The sequence below is a fragment of the Mchenga conophoros genome, linkage group LG20, assembly GCF_057382185.1.
Source record: "Mchenga conophoros isolate Kocher_MC1m ecotype Shallow Benthic linkage group LG20, M_conophoros_male_GT1.1, whole genome shotgun sequence".
Lineage (NCBI taxonomy): Eukaryota > Metazoa > Chordata > Actinopteri > Cichliformes > Cichlidae > Mchenga > Mchenga conophoros.
Window position 1 is genome coordinate 34,897,755 of NC_140545.1, and position 13,242 is coordinate 34,910,996.

Consider the following 13,242-nt stretch of genomic DNA (forward strand, 5'->3'; position numbering starts at 1 on the left):
TCTTGGGGATTTTTTCCATAACAAGCAGCGGTCACCTGGCTGCTGCTGACTGGTCTCTAAGCCTGTCTAAGACCCTGACTTTTTGCCTTGTCATCAGGTTCCTGACATGAATTTTAAAGGGTGATTTTTCATCAGCAGAGCACCTGAGCGCCTAAAACATGAGATTTTAGTTCATGTTTTTTTCTTTTTGAGTCCCACTTAATGTCATGTCTTAATACGTGGTGATTTTTTTTATGTGGGATCTGGTGAAAACTCAGGTATTTAGTCTTACCTGGATGGTAAGAAAGGTTAATGTGCTTGTTTCAGACAAAGGATGAACTGAAGGGCCTCATCGAAGCCTGGTGTAAGATAAAGGATTTTTCTGAACTGTGAATCACACAAAACTACTTTAATTGCTTTACATGTATATAATTGCTGTATAACATAGAGCTAGAAATAAGCATAAGAAAAGTATGTAATGTTTACTTGTTGTGATGTTGTTGGGCTCTCCCTCTGGGTGACGCCACTGTTGACGGCATGTTTCCTGTTCTTTGTCTGTCTGCAGGTTGGTAGATGACCGATGTGTGGTTGAGCCAGCTGCTGGAGATTTGGACAACCCCCCAAAGAAATTCAGGGGTAAGAATGACTGTTGCTGTGTTGCTGTGTTTTGGATCAGTAATAGTATTCTGGTATTTATTTAATTTGGTATAAATGTCTGCTGCTCTATTTAAGTGATAAACAGATTCATGACGATGAATGAAACCTCCAGTGTGTTGTATGAAATATAAATGGAGTGCGTGTGATGTTAGTCCAGCTATGATCATCAGAGACCATTGGAGGAGAAGTTTTCCACCAGCTTCTCTCTGATGATTTCTCTCTCTTATAAACTTACTTCACCATCTGCTCTCACTGAGCAGCTGAAACAGTTTATAAGTGGACCACAAACAGTGACTGACAGCAAAAGGTTAAAAAAGTAAAAATCCAGAACAGACAGCAGCTCCAGTGTCTGATGATCAAACTTATGAAATTGTTAAATTGCATTTAAACATCTCACACATTTCCTCAGCATTACTGGTGGCTGATAAGAGTCCACATGGAAAAACAAAACCATCTGATAGCAAAACAAAGAAGCCATAAGAGCAGTGTATAGACTTAACAGGTAGACTGATGGACTGAAGTTCACTGTGCTGACTGTTTAAACTAATTTTACAAATAAATAATCTCTCTCTTTATCATAAGTCTTTGCCCTCGTGAACTATGTTCCTTTTTTATTTAAAATTTGAAATCTTGGCATTAAGTAGGTCACACTGTTAGCAGCTCTGACACATAAAAACTATGTCAAAAATGTATGAGAAAGTTCATAAAAGCCAATACGGCACAAAGGAGTGTGGACGCACTGTTAAAGGTGCAGGAACACAACAATGGTGGGTAAATGCATTAATTTATTAAGAAATACATGCATTATTTGAAGTAAGAACACAGTAATGATAATATATAATAATGAATATAATTTGAATTATTAGATCAAATAAATAAAGCCATGTTCTGAAATATAAAGGTTGAAGCTGTTTCTCCAAATGTTTTTAACCCAATTTTTATATCAACTAAAAAAATCAACGGCCGTCCAAAAGTCATCATTGTTCCTTCAATTACACCCTAATTAAATACTATATGATTTCTCTATGGTTGTTTCAAAGCTTAGTACTCTATGTTAAGCTGATTTTTACAACATTCATATCCTAGTAATGTTACACAGAGCAATTACACACAGGCAAATTCTGTTTGCTGTACAAACACACAGTTGGAACAGCGTGAAAACATACAGGATCTGCTGGAGGAGAGTCAATATTTGCCCGTCTTTTGTGCTCTTGCATCACTTCGCTCCAACTGTATTAGTTTTACTGAATGCTGCTCTCTCCAGCATTCTTTTAATTGCTTATTTATCTTGTCTAATTAAACAAAGTCTGTCTGTCTTCTGTGCACTCATTCATCGTGCCCACATGATGAATCCTAACAGTCATGGCGATGCCTCACATTTTCATTGTGCACAAATGTCTGCTGCTTCCGCTTCCATAGCACACAAACAAGTGGCTTGAAGTCACTTATCACTCAATTCTTTTTGGCTTGTGTTTAAATAGCAGCATAATTGGTCGATTTCTGGAAGCCTGCCAAAAGGAAACACTCAGTGAAAAATAATATTTTTGTTACTGATTAACCTTTTCAATATTTTTATTAACCCTTACATATCATAAAACAAGACAAATGTCCATCAGATTTTATCTCAGTATGTTATTAAATCCTTTGGGATTTAATAATGATGATCTTCCAGGGTTTTATAATATACTGGGGCGATCGTGGCTCAAGAGTTGGGAGTTCGCCTTGTAATCGGAAGGTTGCCGGTTCGAGCCCCGGTTCCAACAGTCTCGGTCGTTGTGTCCTTGGGCAAGACACTTCACCCGTTGCCTACTGGTGGTGGTCAGAGGGCCCGGTGGCGCCAGTGTCCGGCAGCCTCGCCTCTGTCAGTGCGCCCCAGGGTGGCTGTGGCTACAACGTAGCTGCCATCAACTCCTCACTGCAGGCATGTCATGTGCCCGCCTGCTTCAAGTCCTCCACCATAATCCCTGTCCCCAAGAAACCTAGGATCACTGGACTAAATGACTACAGACCCGTGGCTCTGACATCTGTGGTCATGAAGTCATTTGAGCGCCTAGTTCTCTCCCATCTCAAGACTCTCACGGCCCCCCTCCTGGACCCCTTGCAGTTTGCATATAGAGCCAACAGGTCTGTAGACGATGCCATCAACATGGCCCTACACTTCATCCTGCAGCATCTGGACTCCCCAGGAACCTACGCCAGGATCCTGTTTGTGGACTTCAGCTCTGCCTTCAACACCATCCTTCCAGACCATCTCCGAGGCAAGCTTTCCCAGATGAATGTGCCTGATCCCATCTGCCGGTGGATCACTGACTTCCTGACGGACAGGAAGCAGCACGTGAGGCTGGGGAAGAATGTCTCGGACTCCCGGACCATCAGCACCGGCTCCCCTCAGGGCTGTGTTCTTTCTCCTCTGCTCTTCTCCCTGTACACCAACTGCTGCACCTCCACCCACCAGTCTGTCAAGCTAATCAAGTTCGCAGATGACACCACCGTCATTGGGCTCATCTCTGACGGGGATGAGTCTGCCTACAGGAGGGAGGTTGAACGTCTGGTGTCCTGGTGCAGCCACAACAACCTGGTGCTGAATGCCCAGAAGACAGTGGAGATTATTGTGGACTTCAGGAAGCACACAGCCCCACTCCCCCCCATCATCCTGACTGACACCCCCATCACCTCTGTGGACTCATTCCGCTTCCTGGGTACCACCATCACCCAGGACCTGAAGTGGGAGCCCACCATCACCTCCGTCATCAAGAAAGCCCAGCAGAGGATGTACTTCCTGAGGCAGCTGAAGAAATTCAACCTGCCAACACGGACGATGATGCAGTTCTACACCGCAATCATCGAGTCCATCCTCACCTCCTCCATCACCGTGTGGTACGCTGGAGCCACTATCAGGGACAAACAGAGACTGCAGCGTGTTGTGCGCTCTGCTGAGAAGGTGATTGGCTGCAGACTCCCATCTCTGCAGGACCTGTACACCTCCAGGACACTGCGGCGTGCAGCCCGGATCTCAGCTGACCCTTCTCACCCTGGACACAGTCTGTTTGACCTGCTCCCCTCAGGCAGGAGGCTCCGGTCCATTCGCACCAGAACCTCTCGCCACAAGAACAGTTTCTTCCCCTCTGCTGTTGGACACATGAACAATAACCACATGACTGTCCCCGCCACTAACACATGACCCTACGCTGTGTCACTGCATCATTTCATGTCTGGTACTGATCACCACCTGCACTCATGTATATATCTTTCTATGTAGCACTCTTAATTCTTATTCTCATGTATATATCTCATGCACATATCTTTCTTTCTACATAGCACTTTAATTCTTATTGTTTGCACTGAAGCACCGCAGCAAATTCCTAATGTTGTAAACCTCAACATCTGGCAATAAACCCATTCTGATTCTGATTCTGATTCTGATCACCAATGTGTGGATGACTGGATGTGTAAGGGTCCTTAGGGGCTAGTAGGAAGTCACTTATTACTCTGCTTAAATATGACCTAAAAAATAATAACAAAATGTTTAAAAAAAAGTCATCAGCATAACACAGATTGAGACCAGCATCTTGGTGAAACTGGTAAATAGTAGTGACATATAGACAGTAAGAAGTGAAGCTCTCCCCTGGTGGGCAGGCAGTGCAGGGGGCTGAGTTTGAGTTGACCCCAAACCCTTTCATTCTGAGCATATCTTGTATATATTAAAGACTCAAAGTCAATCTTCCTAAAAAAACATTTTGGGTCCTAAAATTAATCATTGGGAAATACCACATGTTGTTTTAGCTTTGTGGCCATTTTAAGCCCATAAACAGGCAGCACCCAGCATAAGGATTAGTTTACATTATTTTCAGTACTGATTCACAATCCATCAGATATTCCTGCTTAAATATGACATTACGTTTTTTTTGTTATGTGTGTTGACTATACGGTGCATCTCTATATATAATTCCATCCCATTCTGCAGGCGGTCTTGTGATGTAATAACAAAGAAAGTGCCTTCTTCTTGTTCTTCTTCATCTTGCAGACTGCCTGTTTAAGGTTTGTCCTATGAGTCGGTACTCGGCTCAGAAGCAGTTCTGGAAAGCAAAACAAGCCAAACATGAGAAGGACAAGATTGGTGATGTGGTTCTGCTACAAAAACTACAGGTAACACACACATTTCAGCAGAAGCATGAGCGCATGGATGAAGCTAGGCTAGCTAACCTACGAGGACATCATTACTAAATCCCTCAACAGAGAAATATGACTACAGACTTGCTGTTGGTGGTTTGTTATTTGTCAAATTATACATCAGCCTGAGAGAGGGCTCATTGGCAGACGTTTAATTAGATTGAGCTGTGTTTAATTGGATTGAACTGTGTCTGTTGCAGCATGCATCAAATCTGGAGCAGAAGCAGAACGAGACAGAAAACAAGAAAGTCCATGGAGACGTGGTCAAATATGGAACTGTCATACAGGTAAACGAATTATTTCTCATTCAAATGAAGTGGAGCACAAAGATTTGTAGACTATTTATGTGATTATAGACCAAACACAGACAATTATGAACATTTAGTATGATTGATCGGTCACAGTCTTTCATGAATAAGCAGATATTCTCCAATACACTGCTTGTTCTCATTTTCATTGATTAATGGAGTCATCCAGTTCATTTATATGTATTTTGACTAAATGACTCCAGGAGGAAACCCTCCACAGAGAAATGCAAAACCACAAAACAAAGGTGGCAAAAAAAGGCCAGAAACATGTGCCCAAACACCAAAATGATTAAAAAAAGACAAGAGAGAAAACTGCCACATAAAAATATGTAATCAATAAAGAAGGAAATGGCACAGGGAAAGACTGTAGCAGGCCTTTCAAGGAAGGATGCAAGGAGCCCAGAATCATGTTGCCTCATGATTCGCTCATGACTGAAGGTAAACAACGTTTGCACTTGTTTCCTTTACCTGCGTCTGACTCATCGATTTCTTTTCACTGTTAATGTTTTTTCATTGCAACCAACCCAAAGACGAAACATATCAGACTGTCAGTCAACATCATGCGCCCTCTGGATGTATTTACTTTTCCCAGTAAGCTTCCTTCTATGAGCACATGCTGTGTCAGTGAAGTTCACACATTTCCTTTTTCACTTTTTGCATAAACTTTTCAGCTACAATTTGAGACAGGAATGTTCAATGACGAGGACTACCATAAAGATGTCGTTGTCTGACACGACCTGACAGCAGCTTGACTGATATGGGCACAAAAATGTAGAAACAACTGCAAGCTTTCTTTTTTGCACGTCAATCCTCTCATTTTATGCTCTTGTATTTAGATATGACTCAAAAAGCAGTCTTGATGTGTCAACTTGCCTCAGCTTTATGGAACTTTAGGTTGAAGTGCAGTGGAAATAACAAAAGCTGGAAAATGTTTTAGTTATTGTACGAGTTCTTGTAACTTGAAAGAAGCCCTAATGGCTCAATCAAAGAGAGCGAATCTTAGGTTTCCCTTCATTAGGTAGGCCCAACCATGATTTTAAAAAAATGGATTCACCAATGCTGAAAATTCCCTTTGCAACATGCATGATATAAATCCCTTGATCCAGAAGAATATCTGAACTTTTTATTTTTCTTATTTTGAGTGAGCACATGACAGAATGTCAGATAGATTTGCCCTTTTTGTCATAAAGACCGGTAACCAACCAGCCACATAAACTCTTTGTTGAAAGTAATAATGCTGCCATAAGGGCCCGTGCCCACTCGCAGTATTGTTAACAGGAAGCGTGCATGACCTCGTTTTCACGGCGCTCCTAAGAGCCCCCTGTTAGTAGGTCATACTGTTGTTTTCTTCAATTTCAGATGGTGGTGAGAGAGAAGTGACATTTAACTGACACTGGAAAAATGGAAAAGTGAGATTTTAGCCAATGACTGAACACCATCAAAAGATTGTTATAGCAAAAACTTTCAGTGGTAGCTTCTAAGTTAGCCAACAGTTTGCTTCCCTCCCAGAACATCTCTGATGGCCCAGTCATGAATTTAAATTTTATTTAACACATTGCTAAAAACTCTTTTGCTACTTTGTCTATCAGTTGGTCTGATTGAGTTAATGTGTTATGCTATTTTTTTTCCCGTTCGGTGTTTTTATCCCTTTTCAGTTTAGCTAAACGCACCACATCGGCTGAATATTGATACTAATAAAATAAAAGACATTTGCCAGTATCCATGCTTGAAATTCATTTTCACGCATATTTTGTAATAAAGGTTTTTTCATCCCTTGTAGGGAAAGAATTACAATAAAAAATAAGCACATAACAAACAATTTAACAGATGGTGTGTCTGTAATGTAATGTTAATGTCCTTTGTGTGCAGCAGCTGCAGTTTAAAGAAATCTTAACACATTATCTATAACAATTTTTTTCCCACCACCCAGCAGAGGCCAAAATCCAACTTACTGCACATTTAAAAGTTCAAAAGAATCAAAGTTCCAGGTCAATGCAGATGTGTTTTTAAATCTCACTGTGGTGACGTTAGACAGCACTCACAGGCTACACGTCTGAACACGTCTGCATATAAGAACACGCCTGCAGAGTTGCATTGTCTATCAGGACTTCCTGCTCTGAAGCCAACCAGTGTCTGCACTGTGACCGCTACTCTTTGCTAGCAGGGCGACATCAGTTGCCATGATAACCAGGTGATTCACACGCCTCCGCTCCCCTTTTTATAGCTGTAATCGACCCTGCTGGTGTTTGTATGATCATTTACACACACACACACACACACACACACACACACACACACACACACACACACACACAGCAGCACTGCTTTAGTGAGTATGTACATGCTGTTATCTGTTAGTGTCAATATTAACTTCCTTTCAAGGTTGAAGACCTCTTGTCATTACTCTCTCCCTCGCTCTCTTTCTCTCTCTCTCTCTCTCTCACACACACACACACACACACACACACACACACACACACACACACACACACACACACATTTCCCACAGAACAATCTGAATAAGATTCAGTCAGACGATACCACACCCAATGTGTGTGTGTTTGTGTTTAAGGTGTAGAACGTATGACTGTGTCACTAACCTGAAGAGCAAAAGATTAGTGAAGATACTTTTTCACAGGTTTAAAAACATTCAGCCATGAAATGAAAAATTAAAAGTGTGTCTATTAAGTTTATTAACTAAACAACACAGAAGCAAAAATTCACTCCAATCATTTCTGTTGTTTATTTGTCTTCAGATCTGCAGTCTGTGACACCACGAGTGCAGTGAGTTTCTAGGTTGATGACTAACTCGGTGTTAGTGAACTACAAACAAACAAAACAAAAAATGTACAAAACTCTTTCTTAAACATAAAAGTAATTTTAGTTACACTGATCTAATCCTAATGAAGAAGTGAAGAAGTCAGTGTTTTCCTTCAAGTGTAATCAAATGTACAGTAGTGTCTCTTTTAAATACCAGAGCAGCAAAAAATCTGTGAGGTTTTTTTGATTTGTGTTCACTTTTTCACAGTATGTTAAAAAAAAAAAAAGACAAAGTAAAGATCTTGTTTCCAGAACAGTTGCTGAGTCACAAACACCCCAGAAAGCTTTTAAAAACCTTTCAGGTGTAATCGAGAGCAAAATAAGAACAAAAACAAAAAAACAACATAGGCTCTGTTCTTCCCTAAAACAGCTGCTCACTATATTGGGGACTATTTTAGTGGCGCATTAATTGGCATTTGGTTATATAATGCCCTAGTGACATATTTTAAATGCTGTCTACGTGACATACGGTGCAATGATGTACATGTGTCTGCAGCTGCTCCACATGAAGAGTAATAAATACCTGACGGTGAACAAACGGCTGCCGGCTCTGCTGGAGAAGAACGCCATGCGAGTCACTCTGGACGGGACGGGAAACGAAGGCTCCTGGCACTTCATCCAGCCGTTTTGGAAGCTGCGTGCCAACGGAGACAATGTAAATGCACATTACGCCACACATCTGTGAAACACTGTTGCACATTACAGGAAAATCTGCGCTCATGGCAACAGCCTGACCTTTCGTTTTTAGTGCCACCATCAGAGCATCAAAATATATACAATAGATCCATAGTTGCAGATTATTCAGTCTGCTCTCTGCTGCAGGTGGTGGTGGGAGATAAAGTGATCCTGAACCCGGTGAACGCTGGTCAGCCGCTGCACGCTTCAAACTACGAACTGACCGACCATCCGGGATGCAAAGAGGTGAGAGAAAGTGATGATCAGAAAACTGAGAGAAATATTCAGCATTTCTCATTTCCCTGAAATTGGCGCCCTCTTGTTTTAGAGATGACATGCAGGTTATTCTCTCACATTCCGGATATTCACTATGTGTCATTTCCCATGATGACGGGAAAATACATGACTTGCACTTTACTCATTTTACGCACCACACACAAATAGTAAATGGACTGATTCTTATACAGCACTTTTCTAACTGAGACCTCAAAGCTCAGTTATCTTTAATTATTGCTCATTAAACATGGCGTCGCTGCTGGATGCTGTGATATAATTGTTACTGTGAGCAGAGTCTGCAGTTATTTATTTAAATGATAAGGCTTCTGAAGGCTTCTGGAAAATTATTAACACGTTAAAGTTAATGATTTCTTAAAACAAACAGTTTAAAATCAATAAAAAGAAAGAAAAGCAGCGTGTTCTTTGGATATATAGAAATATTTTTCACGTGGGGAAACTGCTGACTGTTTAGTACCTCAAGTGGCCCGTGGGTTTCTGTTAGTCTAATGAATTTCACAGTAAAGTGACTCACAAATGACTACAAAGAAACAAAATGATAAGATCTGTTTTATCCTAAAATCTGGAAATTCCATAGTTACAGTTTGTAAAAATAATCACAATAAACCTGTAATGTAGCACAAATAGGTAGAATTTCATATAGCTAAATAAATATAATGCAACATGACAAAATAGATATTTTAATAATGTGAAAACAAATCTGAAAAGAGAATAAATGTGATTATATGAGGCAAGAAATAACACAAGTATTAGCCTAGAAAGAGATTCAAAGCACAAAACGTTAAAATAAACATAAAGAAACACAAATGTTTTGATTTGATCGTGTTTATACGAGATTATACAAATGCACACTGCCTCTACTGCGCTCCCCACACCCTAACGAGAGCATGTTTGCGCCCTCTGCAGGTGAACTCTGTGAACTGCAACACCAGCTGGAAGATCAACCTGTTCATGATGTTCAACGATCACAGAGAGGAAGTCCTCAAAGGAGTGAGTGAAGCAGCACTGCACACAGTATAAGTGCGCTAGAAATACAGACATTAGTTAGTGTTTTAAAAGGAAGTCGTGTTTAGTGCCACAGATAGATTTAAAATTTTCACATGCATATATTCAAATTAGACATTAAAACAACATCTGAACAATAACTTCAGTAATTTAAAGTCTTTTCCCTGTTTTTTACCGTTCCTTTGTGGAGGTCTTCACCTTCGCCTTTTCCTACTTTTAGTTTCATTGTTACTTTTTATTTATTTGTTGGAATATTTGCAGCTCCAGGCCGTCTCCTGGGATCTTTTTAAACTCTTTGCATAGTAAAGTTCTGTGACTGCATGTTTTATGCTGAAATTCACCCCAAGAGTCACAGTTACTGTCAGTAAGTCAAAGAGCCAGCAGGAGCGCTGTTTGTCACCAACATTGTTTCAGAGATAAACGATAAATGCCCGGAGAGGCTCAGGAGACTCGCAGACGAACCCAAATTGTCCTTCAGTCCTCCTTTAAGATCTTCCTGTCTCTGTCAGGGCGACGTGGTGCGCTTGTTTCACGCTGAGCAGGAAAAGTTTCTGACCTGCGATGAATACAAGAGCAAACTCCACGTTTTCCTCCGAACCACGCTGAGGCAGTCAGCAACATCAGCGACCAGCTCCAACGCCCTGTGGGAGGTTGAGGTACACAAACAAACACACACAAGTACACAAATTCTCTAAACTTCCACTTGTGTTAAACTTTTTCTTTATGTGCTGATTGGTTTGACAGGTTGTCCATCATGATCCATGCCGCGGAGGGGCGGGACATTGGAACAGTCTCTACCGTTTCAAACACCTGGCCACTGGAAACTACCTGGCTGCTGAGGTAACTATGAGATCAAGCTGGTGGACTAAAGAAGCAGTCCATGAATGAAGTTTGACCGTTAAAGCAAATACCAAACACCACGCTATGGCTGTGGTTTTGCTACAACAGATGCAGTTTCATAGATGTAGATGCTAACTGATAATTATTTATCTATAAATAATATATAAGTAATGAATTGTTGGAAGGAAAGGAAAGAGCTGCTATCCAATAAATTCATTGTTGAAGACCTCTTATTTGTGTTGTTGTTGTTGTCGTTGTTGTAGGAGAACCCGGGTTATAAAGGAGAGAATGTGGAGCTGTCTTCCTCGGTGAGTCTCTTCCATGACACATAAGATATAAGGCATCGGTAAGTCACAGCGGGTGTCCAGGTTTTATTTTGAAAGGGCTATAACTACACTCTGCAGGAGACGGGACACTTTGTGTCTGACTTTTCTCTGATGACATTTACGTTCAGGTATTTAAGGCAAAGACATTTTCATTTCAAAATTTTCTGGAAAAATGATATATTGTTTCCAGGAAGTGCCTCAACACTTTTGCCTCATTTTGATGTGTTTTTCAAGTCCATCAAAGATCGATGCAGCCAGAAACAGCCTCTTCTGAATGAAGTCCACGCTGATCAGTAATCTAACCCCTTTACATCCTATACATGACCTCTGACCTTTCTGTAGATGGACGGTAGCCGTAGCAACAAGCGGTCCCACGGAGAGAGGATCAAGTACAAGCTGGTCGCGGTGCCTCATGGGAGCGACATCGCCTCGCTGTTCGAGCTCGACCCGACTACGCTGCAGAAAACCGACTCCTTCGTACCACGGTAGGAACACACGAGTCCTTTAACTTCCTGCAGATGTTTCACAGTAAAAGACTTTAGAGGACAGGGACATTATGGGAGCGAGGTCCACTTTTCCTTCAGATGGTAAGAAATTGAAGAGTGTACTGGTTGTGTGTCTGGCTTTGGGAAACCATTTTAATTATGTAGGTCATAACATTTTGAAATAGTTTGAAATCGTAATTGACTGAATGTCATTTTAATGAATCTGTTTTGCACTTCAACTAAATACACAATGACTGTTTGTCTGAAAAAGAGAATGATTTCACTGTACCTCACAGAAAAAAGGGAAAATTAAAAACAAGATTTAAGATTTATGTCCTCGTCTTTTCAACGTTTAAAAAACAAAACAAATCTTTTAAATCATCTGATAAAGTGTTTTTGTCGTTATATTGCTGTTATATGCTGCTGTTTCTTTATATCTTATTGTGTTCTCATTAACTTTTCCCTAAAAATATCCAATAACTGTTATATTTTTATGGGGAACTCTCATTTCAGATTATTTGTTTTTACAGGGAAACTATTAAAAATGAATTTTAAAAACATTTGTGAAACTGACCTACATATATTGAATAAATAATATATAAGACAATAGTTGACAATGATTCTTAAGCTGCATTTGTATGACAGACATTAGTTTTCTTTAACGAGGAGCCCACAGACTTCAGAACGAAGTTGAAGGGATTAAAACCGAGGGCTGTGTATGTTTTAGAAACTCATACGTGCGCCTGAGGCATCTTTGCACGAACACCTGGATCCAGAGCACCAACGTCCCCATCGATATCGATGAGGAGCGACCTATCAGGCTCATGGTGAGGTCTTAGTTTTGATCAGGTTTCCTGCTAAAAGGTGCTTAGCTGATTTAGTCTTCCATTTAATTTAATTTAAGGAACTACAATTACAAAAACATTTGTATGATGTAGTAACTCCAAATACTTGATTGTTTGGTGTTCTCAAATCTGACAAAGGAATATTTGGGACTTTTAAGATGGTGGCCAAACAAAACAAAAGAAGTTTGTTCAACCAGTTGGAACAGACATTTTCTCTCTTGTTTCCTGGTTAATAGTCTACATGATCAATTATTTTTAATCATTATTAAGCTAATAGCCATTGCCTCAAAACCAACAGTCAAGAATAATTAACCATTCATCCAAACCATCAATTTAAAAATGCACAAAAACATGATTTTTTTTTACCAGAAATAAGATGAAGTTACTCTTTGAAGTGTCTGTTTAATATTAATTTAAGTTCTTTTGCAGTTGGGGACATGTCCCACAAAAGAGGACAAAGAAGCGTTCGCTATTGTTTCCGTTCCTGTGATGGAAATCAGAGATCTGGACTTTGCCAATGATGCCAGCGCCATGCTGAGCACTGTGGTGGACCAGTTCAGCCAGGGCTTCATCAGTCAGAACGACCGCAAGTAATGAGCCACGTTGAAAAGAAAGTTTACTTTCTTTGTTGGCACTCAGGAGGAGTTAATGCTTTCTGGTGTTTCTGTTGGTCAGGTATGCCATCAAGCTGCTGGAAGATGTGGTTTTCTTTGTGGCTGATGTCATTAACAGCGGGCAGCCTGTCCTGGATGTAATGATGACCAAACCTAACCGAGAGAGACAAAAGCTCATGAGAGAACAGAACATCCTCAAACAGGTCTGATCCTAAAAATACTCA

General features: G+C 40.6%; 1 protein-coding gene and 1 long non-coding RNA gene across 3 annotated transcripts in view; one reads left to right on the forward strand and one right to left on the reverse strand.

Annotated features, from left to right (window-relative positions):
* The window catches only part of itpr3 (inositol 1,4,5-trisphosphate receptor, type 3), a 72,025-nt gene that overhangs the window by 20,051 nt on the left and 38,732 nt on the right, over window positions 1-13,242 (forward strand). For both annotated transcript variants that reach the window (XM_085258957.1, XM_085258958.1), the window contains exons 3-15: window positions 545-615; window positions 4,661-4,782; window positions 5,007-5,093; window positions 8,431-8,589; window positions 8,757-8,855; window positions 9,810-9,893; window positions 10,418-10,564; window positions 10,653-10,748; window positions 11,012-11,056; window positions 11,417-11,559; window positions 12,287-12,386; window positions 12,834-12,994; window positions 13,080-13,221. In XM_085258957.1, the coding sequence (XP_085115083.1) occupies window positions 545-615; window positions 4,661-4,782; window positions 5,007-5,093; window positions 8,431-8,589; window positions 8,757-8,855; window positions 9,810-9,893; window positions 10,418-10,564; window positions 10,653-10,748; window positions 11,012-11,056; window positions 11,417-11,559; window positions 12,287-12,386; window positions 12,834-12,994; window positions 13,080-13,221 (1,456 nt within the window). The remainder of the gene's footprint in view (window positions 1-544; window positions 616-4,660; window positions 4,783-5,006; window positions 5,094-8,430; window positions 8,590-8,756; window positions 8,856-9,809; window positions 9,894-10,417; window positions 10,565-10,652; window positions 10,749-11,011; window positions 11,057-11,416; window positions 11,560-12,286; window positions 12,387-12,833; window positions 12,995-13,079; window positions 13,222-13,242) is intronic.
* LOC146551287 (uncharacterized) lies at window positions 4,698-8,730 on the reverse strand. Its single transcript, XR_014890133.1, has 3 exons — window positions 8,670-8,730; window positions 8,458-8,568; window positions 4,698-4,712 (listed from the first exon to the last, which is right to left on the reverse strand). It is a non-coding gene; the product is annotated as an uncharacterized LOC146551287 (long non-coding RNA).